Source organism: Eurypyga helias, unplaced genomic scaffold (genome assembly GCF_000690775.1).
Source record: "Eurypyga helias isolate BGI_N326 unplaced genomic scaffold, ASM69077v1 scaffold21409, whole genome shotgun sequence".
Taxonomy (NCBI): domain Eukaryota; kingdom Metazoa; phylum Chordata; class Aves; order Eurypygiformes; family Eurypygidae; genus Eurypyga; species Eurypyga helias.
Window position 1 is genome coordinate 23,461 of NW_010274213.1, and position 13,077 is coordinate 36,537.

The 13,077-nt window shown below is 51.6% G+C and overlaps 1 protein-coding gene across 1 annotated transcript in view; it reads left to right on the top strand.

Moving 5' to 3' along the window:
- The window catches only part of LOC104515684 (plasma membrane calcium-transporting ATPase 4-like), a 25,754-nt gene extending 18,982 nt beyond the window's left edge, over nucleotides 1-6,772 (top strand). Inside the window, exon 20 of the mRNA XM_010159758.1 lies at nucleotides 6,467-6,772. Within this exon, the coding sequence (XP_010158060.1) occupies nucleotides 6,467-6,772 (306 nt within the window). The remainder of the gene's footprint in view (nucleotides 1-6,466) is intronic.
- Nucleotides 6,773-13,077: the final 6,305 nt, after the last annotated feature.

Sequence of the window (13,077 nt, forward strand, 5' to 3'; positions counted from 1 at the left end):
AGCATCCAAGATATCTCCCAGTAGCCCTGGTGGGCCTGGGCTGAAATGAGCTCTTACAACATGAAAACAAACCTCCTGGACATTGGCCTGTCCTGGAGCCTCTTTAGGCTCCTTTCCTGGCTGTGGTGCCCTGCACATCGAGCAATCAGCAGGTCCAACGTGAGCATCTTGAGGGTTTCTGTCCCGAGTCTTAAGCAGGAGCACAGGGCTTTTCCCTGTGGGCCAGTGCTGGAGAAAAGGGTCCCTCCATGAAGGGGGATCAAACTGGGGAAGGAGGGAAGCGTGTAAAATACATCCAGGGTGAGCTAGAGCTGCATGTGGCTCTGGAGGAGGTGTCCCTTCCCTGGGAGCTAAGGTGGATGAGCCCGGGTGGCACAGGGCTGTGTGCCATGCTGGGTGGCTGGCTCGCATGGGGCTGGGGACAGTCAAGCTGTGAAGTGTCTGGGAAGCCACGGTGGCATCCGGATGCCACTGGGTTCCTCCAGCCTCACTGCGCATCCACAGAGCGACTGTGGCTCACCCTGAAGGTGCTTCCTTGCTGCACCCCTGCCCGCCCCCGCCAGCTCCGCTTCTGAGCCCCGTGTGGAGCCGTGAGCCTGGGAAAGAGGCCGAAATGTCTTGCAGCATGGCTGGCTGCCATGGGAGCTGCAGGCATGTGGTGTATCCCAGGATTTGGCCCCACCAAGTACCCATCCCGTGGGGCTGAGGCACCAAGGAACCCTTTCCCAGTGCAGTTTTCCAGGCCACCGGCTGGCAACTCACATCTCTTCCCACCCTCTTTCTTTCTCTGCTCCTCCTGCAGATTGCCGGGATAACCTAAGGTGTTTCCTCTATCCCTCCTTCCCACCACAGTCTCTTTCCTGGTGGTGGGGTAAACCCTGCCCCTCTCACGCCTGCGAGAGCGGGGCAGAGGCTGGAAGCCGACCTCTCCTGCTCCCAGAAACACCAGCTGAACCCGGTGCAGGTTTATGGGAGCGTGGGGTGGGGGGCTCTCTCCTCCCCATCTCTCCGTCCTCCTTCTTCCTTCCTGTCCCTGTGTGTCTGCCCAACCTCCCTGCTCCCTTCCATCCCCGTCCCCTCTCCCTGTCTCTGGCCAGGGCGACGCTATCTCACTCTCTGGTTCTTTGCAGATGGACGTAGTTTACACATTCCAGACCGGCGCCTCCTCTTTGCAGGGAGCCCTCAGGAGACAGCCTTCCATCGTGAGCCAGCACCACGATGTAAAAAATGTTTCTAGCCCAACCCATGTAGCTCTTTCTTCCGTCAATTCCACTCCCACCACTTCTGCTGTTGCTGCTGCTGCTGCATCTCCTCCTGCGGGCAGTGAGTGATAGTCTATTACAATGCATGACTTCTAATAACCACAGAGAGCACCTGCACCAACCTAACCCAGCCTGTTCTCTCTCCCTCTAAACCTTGACTTGCACACTGATTGCCAAACATGAAGGATGGGGCGGGAGAGTGTTTAAAAAAAACCCAAAAAACAATAGGATTTATGCTGTTGCATCTTTAAGAAGTTTACGATACTTCCTGGTCCTTCCCCCCTCCCCATTCCTTGTTGCTTTTTACCTCTTCTCCTCCTTTGCAGGACTGATGTATGAGTCCACCCTCCTGAGGGGTGCAAAAATGGGTGGTACTGGCTAAAAGAACCATGTGTTCATGAGCCTTGCTGTGAAAAGGGCATGCTGCGCCCAAAAGCTGCCTTTGCTTTCTGATGGGGCTCTGCCCAGCCCCGGGATGCCCCAGGAGGGCAGGGACGGGCAGAGTCACTGCTTTACCGGAGCCGTAAATCTCTCCGGAGGCAGAGCGGCCGCTCGGACCTTCCCACAGCAGTTCGTGTGGTCCCAGGGTCGGCTGAGCCGTGGTAGCAGGCTGCCTCCATGCTCCCCACCTCCTGCACACGGGTGAGAAGGTGCGTTTGCTCCTCGTTTGGGAGCCTGGACGGTGTGTTGGCAACCGGTTACCGTGGCTCAGCTGGCCCAGGGGGTGATGTATCCGAGCTGCTCGGAGCCGCTCACCTCCGGCTCAGCCTGCTGTTTTGGAGCTGGCTTGTAAGCAAGCAGCCTCCCCGTCGTGCCTGTGAACTTGCATGCTGTGCGAGACAGAGCCGAGCAAGCCCACGCTCGTGAGCGTGCCCTGCGTGATGGCGCAGGGCTCTGCTAGTCCCCTGTCAGAGCTGGAGCATCGCCGCCCCGTCGCAGCGGCTCGGTGGTGCCCGCCTTGTTCTGCACACGCTGGTCCTTCGGTGTTCGCAGAGACACGAGACTCTCTGCATGCAAACGGAGATGGGAAAACGGGGCCCAGTGGGAAAGCTGGATCCTGGCTCTAGCCGGGGGGTTTCCAGATGAAAGAAAAGCCCTCTGTGGTGCAGTGCCCCTCTCCGTGTTCATTGTGAGCTGCATATTCAGGCTTGTGAGCATGTGAGCGTGAATTCTCTCTGCAGGGCTGTGCCAGGCTGCGAGTAGGTAGTGTATCTTTCCTGGATAATTGGCTTTTTTATTGCACAGTCATTTTCCATGTTCTCCTCTTATTAAAGAAATACCCTTGGTGACTTTCTGAATAGCTTTCAGTCTCCACTGTTTATGCACTGTGGGAGAGAAGAGAGAATTTCTGATAATTTTGTTTTCTCTCTATTTAGCCGACACTGATGCTTGAATTTTATTTTGTTTAACCCCAATGTTTCTGAAGCAGCGTAGCTGCCTTCTGTTCCTGACTGCATCTGTGCACCACCAAGACTTTCTAATCGGAAGAAAACCTGCTTAGAGGGATCTCAGGGTAGTGGGTGAGGTGGACAAGACCAAAATGCAGGTTTTTTGCAGTCTGTGGATTAATATTCTCCCTGATTTGCAGCAAGGGAATAGATAACTTGGATGGCTTGTGCCCTTCCAGGCAGCAAACAGCTTTACCAGAGGCTAACCCGGGTCGCTAAGTCTTCCCTCTGTTTTCTGCCCCAACTTTTCTCTATTCCCCTCTGCTGCTTCCCTTCCCTCTCTCTCAAAGCTCCACTTCCCTCCGTACAGATTAATGTCCCTCTGTCTTCCATGTCACTCTGTGGGATGAGTTCTCCAGGGCTGGACCACGGCAGCCCCGCCTGTGCCCTCCTGATGGAGAGGGAGGTTTGGGAATGATGCTCAGGAGGTGGTTTGCTGGTCTCCTTTGGGGGTTTGGCCCCGGTTTGAGGGAGCTGGGCACAGCGAGCCAGGGGTCAGTGGTGGAGCTGATGCTGGCTTCGTGCAGAAGATGTGATTTCCACCTTGTGGTGAGCAGTGGGGTTTACCCAGCATGTGCAGCACTGGTGTGAAATGAGAAGAAATTCCAAGCTTGCAGGTTGCAAAGGTTTTGAGTGAAGAGGAGACGTAAGCCTGACCACGGGCAGGGAGGGAGCCAGGATTTCAGCTTGGCTGAGGAGGATTTGAGCTCTGTTTGCACTGTCTGGCTCATTCAAAACACGTTTCTGTGCTGTTAACTTCCTTTGACAAGGGAACAGCTGAATTAATTTCACAGCAGTTGTGGATGAAGATGGTTAAATCCAAGTAAGAAAAACTGAGGAAGGCTGCTGCAGAAATTACTGGTGGAGCTGCAGGCTCTGGCCTGGACTCACTGATGCTTGAGCTGGTGGGGCAGAGAGGGCTTCTGTGAGGGTGCTCCTTCCTCTGAGCTTGTACTAGCCTGACCACCTAGTCGCTTTGGCAGTCAGCTAGGCTCTCGTTAGCCCATTCAGGGTCATTATGGTTGGTTTTGCACGTTGTGTTTTAGGGGTCAGTGCTTTTGTCAGGGCTTGTGGTGGTTTTTCTTGTGTTGAAGTGGCAGATCATCAGACTTGGTAGAGGTGACCTGCTCTGGGGTCTCCAAATAATGAATTTATTCAGGATCTTACTGTGCTTGTTAGTGCAGCAAACACAGCTCTGAATTTTTGTTCTCTGCTACATAAACTTTCCAGTTTCACTGGTGCTCCAGCATTGTGGGTGGTACCTGGCCCACTCTCATGTCATGAGTGTCTCATCCAGCTTGCTTATGCGTGCGAGTCCATGTGTGTGTGCAAGGGCTGGCTCACTTGTTTCTAGCTGGGGTGTGCGGAGCCTGTGCTGGGGGATGCAACGTTGCTGTCTGTGTGGTACAGCTCCATCTTTCTGAGCCAGATGAAGAGCGGACTCAGAGAGGCATCCCTTGCAAGAAGGGATCCTGGGAACATCTTGCAGGTAAAATCTCCAGGGTTCCAGGCACAAGACTTCTCTGAGTAACTTCTGGTCTGGTTTTGTGAGTGCTGTTTGTGCTGAGACCAAAGACCCCTAGGAGGCTCTGGCTGGCCGTGCTGGTTGGTGACTTCCCTCCTACAAAACTGAGGTGGACAGTTTAACCTGGCTCATCCCCCCAGGAAGAGGGGTGTCATCTCTGCTCACCCACCAGATCTGCAGCCCATTTGCAAAGAAGCGGCAGAACACACATGTATCTTTATTTGCCTCAACAGCTTGCAGGGGGATATCTGAATTGTTCTCCCTCCAGCAGCTCTGCACACTCTCCATGCCCCTGGCTGGTGGCCGGGTGGGTGCTCTCCAACACATGGATGCTGCGGAGGAGCACCCCTTTTGTGGGATCTGGGGATCTCTTTCCTCTTGTGCCCCCAGCTTCAGTCCACAGGGACACTACAAGAGCAGGGAAGGGCCCTGGGAGGGCTTGGATTCTGTGGGAATTGGGAGCAGATAGAGGTAATCTGTGAGTAGCAGTGCTGCTTCCATGGGGCAGGAGACAGAGCAGGATGGCTGGCACTGCTGCGGGGAGGTGTTACCTCCAGTCTTAGGTGCTTTGGGGGCATCTCCTTCCGAGAGGAGGAGTTGAGCGGATCTCCTGGTCCCAGATGACCTCTGCTTAACAGAGCAAAGATGGGTGCTTCCATAAAACACATGGAGGTTGTGCAAGATGCTTGGTCCCTGCAGACAACTTGTCAGTAGTTTCCTCCTCTATGAAGGGAGGAGCCGGCTCATTCCCAGGTGACTGGGGGGGTGTCACGAGCCAGGAGGGCGCTGGTGTGACCTGCTGCGGCAGGATGGGGGGACCTCGAGAGAGCCAGTGTGCTGGCTCTGGCCTCAGTCAGCACAGGGGAGAACGCTGGTGTCCGGAGCAAGCCGAGGGATGCTTTGGAGGGCACTGCGTGGTGCGTAGCTCTGGGCTTCGCAGCAAAAGGCAAAGCCACATGTGTGATTTCACTGGGTCCTCTAAAGTTTTTCGGAGACTTTCAGCTGCTGGGTTTGTTGGCTGTGCTTCCAAAGTCCGCACGTTGTATCGCTCTCCTTTCAGTTTATGCCTTTTGACATCTTTTGAGTGGTTGTAGCCCTGAGTCCTCTGCGAGAGCTGGAGAGCTCTGCCACAGCCGAGGGGCTCGTGCACTGGAGCTCCGCTGCAGCCCCGTGGCGCTGCCGCCTCCTGCCCCTTTGCTCGCTGGATCTGACGCTTGTCACCCATCTGACCGAACTACTGTGACTTGGCTGCAAGGGAGGGGGAGAGCTGGGAGCATTCAAGGCTGGATTTCCAGAGGAACTGGAGGGAGCAGTGAATCCACTGCTAGCCACCATCCGGGCTTGTTTCCAGTCCTCTCCCTTCTGTGCATCGGAGGTAGCAGAGCCATACCCCGGTTGTCCAAACCGGGCTCTGGATCTCCTGCTTGTGATGTGTTGAGCCTGGCTTTTGGCACGGCAAAGTTTGGGATTGTATTTTTGTGCAGAGCATCCGTAAGAACTACCTGCATTTGGAAACTGCTGGGTCGTCTTCAGCATGGTGGGGTAGGGAAGGATCCAGAGCTCCAGCCTCGATCCAGGTGGCAGCTGCGTGGGGAAGCTCACAGGAATCTGGCTTCCTTCTTGCATGTTTAGCTGGGTCTGGTTTTACTGGTCACGGCATCCGCTTGGACTTTGTTTCACATGGGCTTTGAAAGCTTTTGATGCCTTTCTAAAGCCCATTCCTTTCTGTAGGTCTAAAAAATTAAATAGGACAAACCCATCGCTCCCACAGTAGAGATTTTTGCCTTGGAGTGAACCCACTGTTTGTCTAACCCACCTCTTTTTTTGAGTTGTAGTTCCACTTTTTTGTCCTCGTTTACACACACAGATCCGCGGGCGCACACATAACGACAACTAATGCATTTTGGCTTCCATTCATTCAAAATGATCTGGTTGGTTTGGTTTTTTTGGAGTTTATTTTGTCTTTCCTTGCAGCTTCTGAAGTCGCCCCATAGTCGGTTGATTCCCCATCACACACCTAGTGCCTGAGTCTGATCCATGTTGGCCCTCCTAGTTCACTATAGATCTCTCATTTTTGACTTAGCTGTTTGTTCAGTGGTGATGTTGTTGTTGTGCTTTTTGTTTTATTGTGTCTTTATTTTTTTTTACTTTCTCCTGGGAGCTCTGGCCTCTCATAGCCAGTACTAACCCCTCTTTTGTTTATCCCCCCCACGCTCCTCGTCTCCCGGCAGATCAAAGTGGTGAATGCGTTCCGTAGCTCCTTGTATGAAGGCCTCGAGAAACCTGAATCCAGAAGCTCCATCCATAACTTCATGACTCACCCAGAGTTCATCCTGGAGGAAGACGAGCCTCGAACACCATTCCTTGATGGCGCTGAAGACGACCCCGAGACTGACGGACTCAAAAAGCGAGGTGGGGGTAGCCTGGGTGGATCTACATCCCTCAACAGAAATAACAATGCAGTGGACAGCGATCAAGCCGAGGTCACCATTCCGGAGCCCGAAAGCCCTTTAGACAGCTTGGAGACATCGGTTTGACCTTAGAACTTCGAACCCCTCCCTCCTCCTCCACCTTCGCCCCTCGCCCTGTGTGATATTGGCACCAGTAACTGATCACACACTGCGGTCACTTCGTGTCAAACTGCTCATACGTATATCATTTTGGGGTTTGTTTTGGGGTTTTATTTTCGTTTTGGGGTTGGGTTTTTTTTACCATGATTTAGCAGTGGGAACCAGAGTACCACGATGCCAGGTGTTGGGAGAGAGGCAAAGCCAAAATTGTGCATCTCCATCCCTAATTTTCAGTGGTACTCGCCCAAGTGAAGCAGCCAGGTTATATTTCCTCTCCGAGAGTTGGGCTCCATGCATCCGTAGGGGGTTTTCACTTTGAAAAATGCATGTTCAAAGGAAGCTGAAACTGTTGTAGTCTTACATGCCACGCTCTCAGCTGGAGGGCTGGGGTGCACTTGTGACTCTTTTATTTTATTTCCCACTTGTGGTTTTTAGGGTTTTCTTCTAATGTTGGGGTTTGTTCTTTGCTTGTGGGATTTGCCCCCGCTAACTTCACAGTGGGAAGTGGGGGAGTTAGCACTCTAGTGCATAAATTGAAAAATAAACAGCCAGGGGGAAGGTGTTTACCCACAGGGTGATAGATACAGGGATGTACACCAGTCTTCCACCTTGAAAAATGGTACCCAGCCTTTACAGTTCCTCCTCTGTGTGTGCTCACACACTTCTCTCTCTGTTTCCAAAGCAGTAATTGGTAGACAAGGAACAAGGATGTCTTGGCTGTAGCCTTGCTGGATGTAAAAGATGCGAATTTTTCTACGAAGCAAGGTGGAGGTGAACTGGCAGTGGAAGGGTGGTGAAGAAAAACCCCATGGTTGTGAGTAAACGGGGCTCCTTCCTGGGGCGTCTTAAGAGATGCATCTCTTCTGCTCTTGAACATCTCTTGCAAAGGTTTGACGGCTCCTGCCATCAGGAGCAGAGGGACTTTTGCCCATTCTGGCTTGTCTGTACTTAACAATCCTTCAGCCTTGGAGTACAAGCTCCAGTTAAGTGCTGAGGAACTCCGGAGGATGCTCCAGCCATGCCCGCCAGCTCTGCGCATCGCTGCCAACACGTTGGCTGGCTGAACAGAGAACAACCATCGAGTTACGGACAGTACAGTGAACCAACTCCTAGATGATGGAAGGGATGTCGGGTGGTCCCTTCAGCCGGTGGAAGGGAGGGAGGCTCCGTGGCTGATGGAAGGACCCTTGAATTCCATAGGCGCTTCGGCGCAGAGGTGGCAAGTTGGTTGGTTGGGTTCAGGTCTTCCAGAGAAGGTGCTGCATGGAGGCTTTGCCTCACTCGCTGCTTTTTTTTTTGAAGGTCTTCTCTTCACCCTGTGTCCTGCCTCGCCTTGGTCTCCTGTAACCATGTGAGAGAGTCCTGGGTTTTTTTTGGAGCGGAGGCCCTGGGTGTCTGGGGCAGGTTAGCTCTGAACTGACGCTCTTGTGAAGCCATAAGACTGAGCGGGAGGCAGGATTTTGCTTTGCTTGGGCTTAGTTTCTTCCCCGTGGAATCTTGCTGGTGCACCCCTGGCTATTGGCAGGGCTGGAGGAAGCTCTGCTGCCTTCTTCCTTCGTCCTGTTCAGCTTTTTTGGAAGCAGAGAGAACCTGGTTGTAACTGGCTGTACAAATTCATCGTCTTAGCCCAGCCTCCATCCCTGGAAGCGGAGAGATTTTAGGAGGAGGGTGGGCTGGCTGGTTTCTTCTTTTCTTTCCTTTACGAACGCACAGCAGAATCTCCCGTGCCTTCTCCGAGCACTGCCTGCAGCACCGCCTGCCATGCGAGGGCCCAGTACTTTGCCAAGAAATAAGTGTTCCTTAAACGACAACACAAAACCAAGTGTCTTTGTTTTGTTTCCAGCCCAGCACCGCATCGTCCCTTCCTTGGGGTGGGAGGAGGGAAGGACGAGGTCGCCCCATTCCTGCGCCAGTAGCTGAGGGAAAGGTCCTTCTCCCTGGGTCTCCTGCCTCGGTGCTGGCAAAGGGGGGGTGAAGGCTGGGCTCCGTACACTGCCAACAGCAAGAAGAAATTGCCACCACTGCCCATCTCAGCCGCAAATCCAGTGTCAAGCCCCCTGCCCACGCAGAGCCATCGCTGCCCTCCCCGTTCCTCCTTCACTGAAATGATACCTTGGGCAGGACCTGGGGGGGTGGGGGGGTGTTTCCTTGGGTTATATACACAAGTGGTGACAGGAAAGATGAAAGGGGTGGTTGTGGGGTTTGGTTCTGTGCTGAAGGTGACATTGCTTAAAAGATCACTTTTTCTATTTTAAATACTTGCAAAAAAAAAAACCAAAAAAAAAAAAGAGATGATACTATGGTGTTCTTAAAAGCTTACATAAATATTTATTAAATACTTTGGGGGGGATCACACTGATTTTTTTTTTCTTTTGATATTTTTTTTATTACCTCAGACCTGTTTAAAAAAAAAAAACAAACCAACAAGTAAAGACTTAAAACCAACGCAAACCATCAAAAAAGCCAACTTTGGAGGCTCTCGAAGGCACTCCCAGAAATCTGTGACCGGCAGGTTGCCGCAAGGGTCTGGTTGTGGTTCAGCTGATCTGTTTTTGTTGCTCTAGTTTCCATATTAGGAGGGGGAGAAATAATTATATATAAATATTATGCAAAAAAAAAAAGAAAATATAGTTTTCTTTAGATCAGAAACTGATATTTTTACGTCAGCCATATGTATTTTGTTTAAAGAAAAATAAATAAATAACTGTCGAGTCCCGCGTCTGAGACGGCGCGTGACAGCGTGACGGCAGTTCGCAGTGACAGGTAATTAATTAAGCGTATCAGCGCTCGGATGCCAGTCAGCTTCCTTTTCTCTGAGCAGCCATCTTTATACTAGAGGTTAGTTGGATGATACAAATGGGGGTGGGGTTTTTTTTAATCTAAATTATGTTGGTATGGCTGGTTGCTTAAAGTCTAAATGTTTATTGTGCGTACACCTTTTCTGTAAAGTGTTTTGGGGTTGTTTTTTAGTTTCAGTGATATACTGGCAGCAGATGACTATTGGCTTAAGTTATTGAGGAAGTTATAAAAGAGCTGGGGGAGATTGGTGCTCTACGCTGAAAGGCATGGTCGGCGGCACGAACTTCTGGGGACTCTCTGCAACATGCCTTGAAAAAGGGGGGAGAGATACATATATATATATATATATTTTTTGCTTTGTTTGAACTGCCACGAGTGTGCACGGGGGAGAGTGCCATGCCAGACAGGAACCGAAGTCATACCCTGTGATACGTGTTAACTTGCCTTGGAATGCTTTGTTATTAAAACACTCTGAACATAATTTTGCATCCAGTTCTTAATAACGGTAGGGTCTCTGGTGGTGGTCTTCTGTTAAACAAATTGGCGGATTGGTACCAAAGACATTACACCACGTCCTGTGTGCATTGCTGAACAGGCATTTTTAGGTATTCGCATTATGTGATAAGGTTTCCTTTGATTTGCACAGGGGTTATACTTAATTTTCAAAGCTTTTGTGCAATAAGCTTTGAGGATAATTTTTGAAACAATCTCAAGAAGGAAAAAAACTAAACCAAATTTTAGCATGGGCAGCCTTTGGCTTTCCCAGCGAGGAGTAGATGTCCTGTAGTGCTCAGCCCCTTTAGAAATGCTTCTCGGGGTGACATGACATTGGGGTGAATGGAAAAGCCCCATCCCAGAACCAGGGAGAGCATCTCCAAGATGCGGTTGCCATCTCTTGTTACCCTCCATGACTGCAGGGACCAAGCACCTCAAAGAAGAGGCCCTGCAGGCTTTCGTACCTCTCGGGGGAAGGACACATGTACCTGCCTGCCATCGCTCCTCACCGCTGGGTCCGGCTCCTACAAGCTCATCAACCCACGGAGCGTGCATCCCGTAAAATGCTTTCCTGCAAACCCAGCTCTCCCTGGCAGGGCACAGCAACATGAGGGTCTGCTCTCCTACTCCTGCCCCAAACCGTGAGGCTGTGGGGCAATGCCAACGTGTTTCTTGACACCTGGCTGTTCCTCTCCAGCATCTCCCAGCCACCGAGACTGGCTGATCTCGAGTTGTCCTGCCTCTGCTACCCTCCTGCGCAACAAAAAAATACCATTTTCGTTCAGCAAAGCCCATGGCTAAAACGGCCTTTAGTTTATTTCCTCCCCTTAAATAAATATATATATATACAGTATTAAATCAACATTTGTGTGTGTATATATATTTATCCAATGCTCTCACTACAAAACTTTCTTTTGAAGAGGGCACGCAGATCTGAGTTTTTCTTTTCCAGTAACTAAGTATAATAAGCACTGGTATTTTTGTATAAAAACAGAAAAAAATACAAAACAAAAGACTGAATATTATGTGGTATGCATGACATTAAAAAAAAAAAAATGGTGGTTTCAAAGCAATATGTACCCTGGTGTGTTTGCCATATCCTAGAGTCCAGCTTAAAGTGCACCTGATCTGTATTGCATTTTGATATTAATCTCTATGTACAATGTTTTGCATGTAATTTATATGGTTCTTGAGAGAAAACATTTTTGAATGAATTGTCAGTTGGCTTATTCTGAGACAACAGACTCCAAGCTGAGATAATACTCAAAGTGGAAGCAGAAGAGTGGTTGAGGGGTGGGAAAGGGGGTACATAGCAAAAAACCAAAAGCGTGCTGGGGGTGGGGGAGAAGGGTAATGGTTTTGAATCAATAAAGCTTTGGCTGTTGAGCAGAAACAATGCGCAAGTGCATCCAGAGAATAAAATGTGCCCACGTGTAACTCTGACGTCCTCAGTGTGTCCACCAGCTTGTGAAATCAATCCCGCATCCTCTCCTAGCGCTGGAGGAACGGCTGGGCTTCCTGTTAGAGCAAGCCAGAGCGTATGGGGCCTACGGGGTGGAAAGAGGGATGGGATCCAAAGCAATCCCAGCACTACAAAAGCACCCCTCAGTGTGGGGTTTCCCTCTGTATGAGCCTCGCTATTGAGAGGCGGCAGCCGGCTGGTTGCACCCAGCACATTGTCTCAAGCATGGCTCCTTCCATCTCCAAAGTCTGGAATCGGCTGTCAAGTGCCATCCAAGCCAGTGCTCCTGGGCTACGTAGTGAGCTAACCCTGGGCAAAGATCCTCCCTTGTCCCCTTCCCGGATGCTGTGCCTGCGATGCCCCTGCGGTGATGCATGGTGGAGGCTGTGAGCTCCATCTCCTGGGGACAGGCTTCGAGCCACGTCTTTACTGAGACTATTTTGCCTCCTTAGAGGCACTTCGCCCACACAAGGACAATGGGAAATAAAAGCAACCGGCCTCTGAAATACTCCCATTCCCAAGCAAGTTGATTGCGCTAGAGCTGTTTAACTCCCTGGCTTTGGTGGGGAGGTGCTGTCTTTAATAACTCCAGGGCCAAGCCATGATGAGAAGATGGAGCTGGGCGAGGCTGTCAGTGAGAAAGTTCAATCTGAAACGTCCCAGCTGAGTGTCTGACCCTTGGAGCTGATGCCAAGTTACATGAAGAGGGCGTAAAAGATTCGCTGTGCAGCGTCGCCCTCTTCCCTGCTTTCTCGGGGAGGCGTCTGTGCTGACAGCGTCCTCCAGCTCTTCATTAAACAAAACAGACACAATTGCTTCATTTTTTTTTTTTTTTTTAACAGAGCCCAGGCTGGATGCAAAGGAAGAAACAAATCACAGGATTTTTAGCCATTTAATGGGGAAAATGGCTGTGCCTGCTGTGCCTGTGGAGCAGCGGGCCTGCCCCGGCACCCTCTCCCTAAGGACACTGCTCCTGCCTCAGAGGTGGCTGTTTTCCCCTGCTGCAGGGCCAAATTGGGGAAAACAGGACACTGGGATCGAGAGGAAAAGCAGAGGGAGGCAGGATGAGAGCTGTGATCCGACGTGAAGTCTTACAGGGCCTGCATTGCCCTGACAGGGAAATGGCTGCCCCTCAAAACGCCCCAACCACAGCCAGCCCTTGCTCTCCGGGGCGCCGCGCAGTCTGAGGCACCCCAAGGCCACAGGGGAAGCGCCTGCCACTCCAGGAAACACATAAACCAGCTTCCAGCTTGGAAAGCGTAACCCTGAGGCAGCGCCTGGCATCGTGAGGGAAGGAGCGGCCATCACAGGGGCTGAGGCCTGGCACCGTGCGGGCAGGAAGGTGAGCGCTGGGCACCCCGGTCAGGGCCGAGGTGGATGGGAAGGGGGCACGCTCCTCTTGGCCCCACAGTGTTTTGTCTGGGGTGAGAGGCGCCGGCGGGACTGCTGGCAGGAGGAAGTGACAGAAAAGGCGCCCGTCCGCTTTGGTTACGGGCCCCGCCCGCGCCGCGTCTGT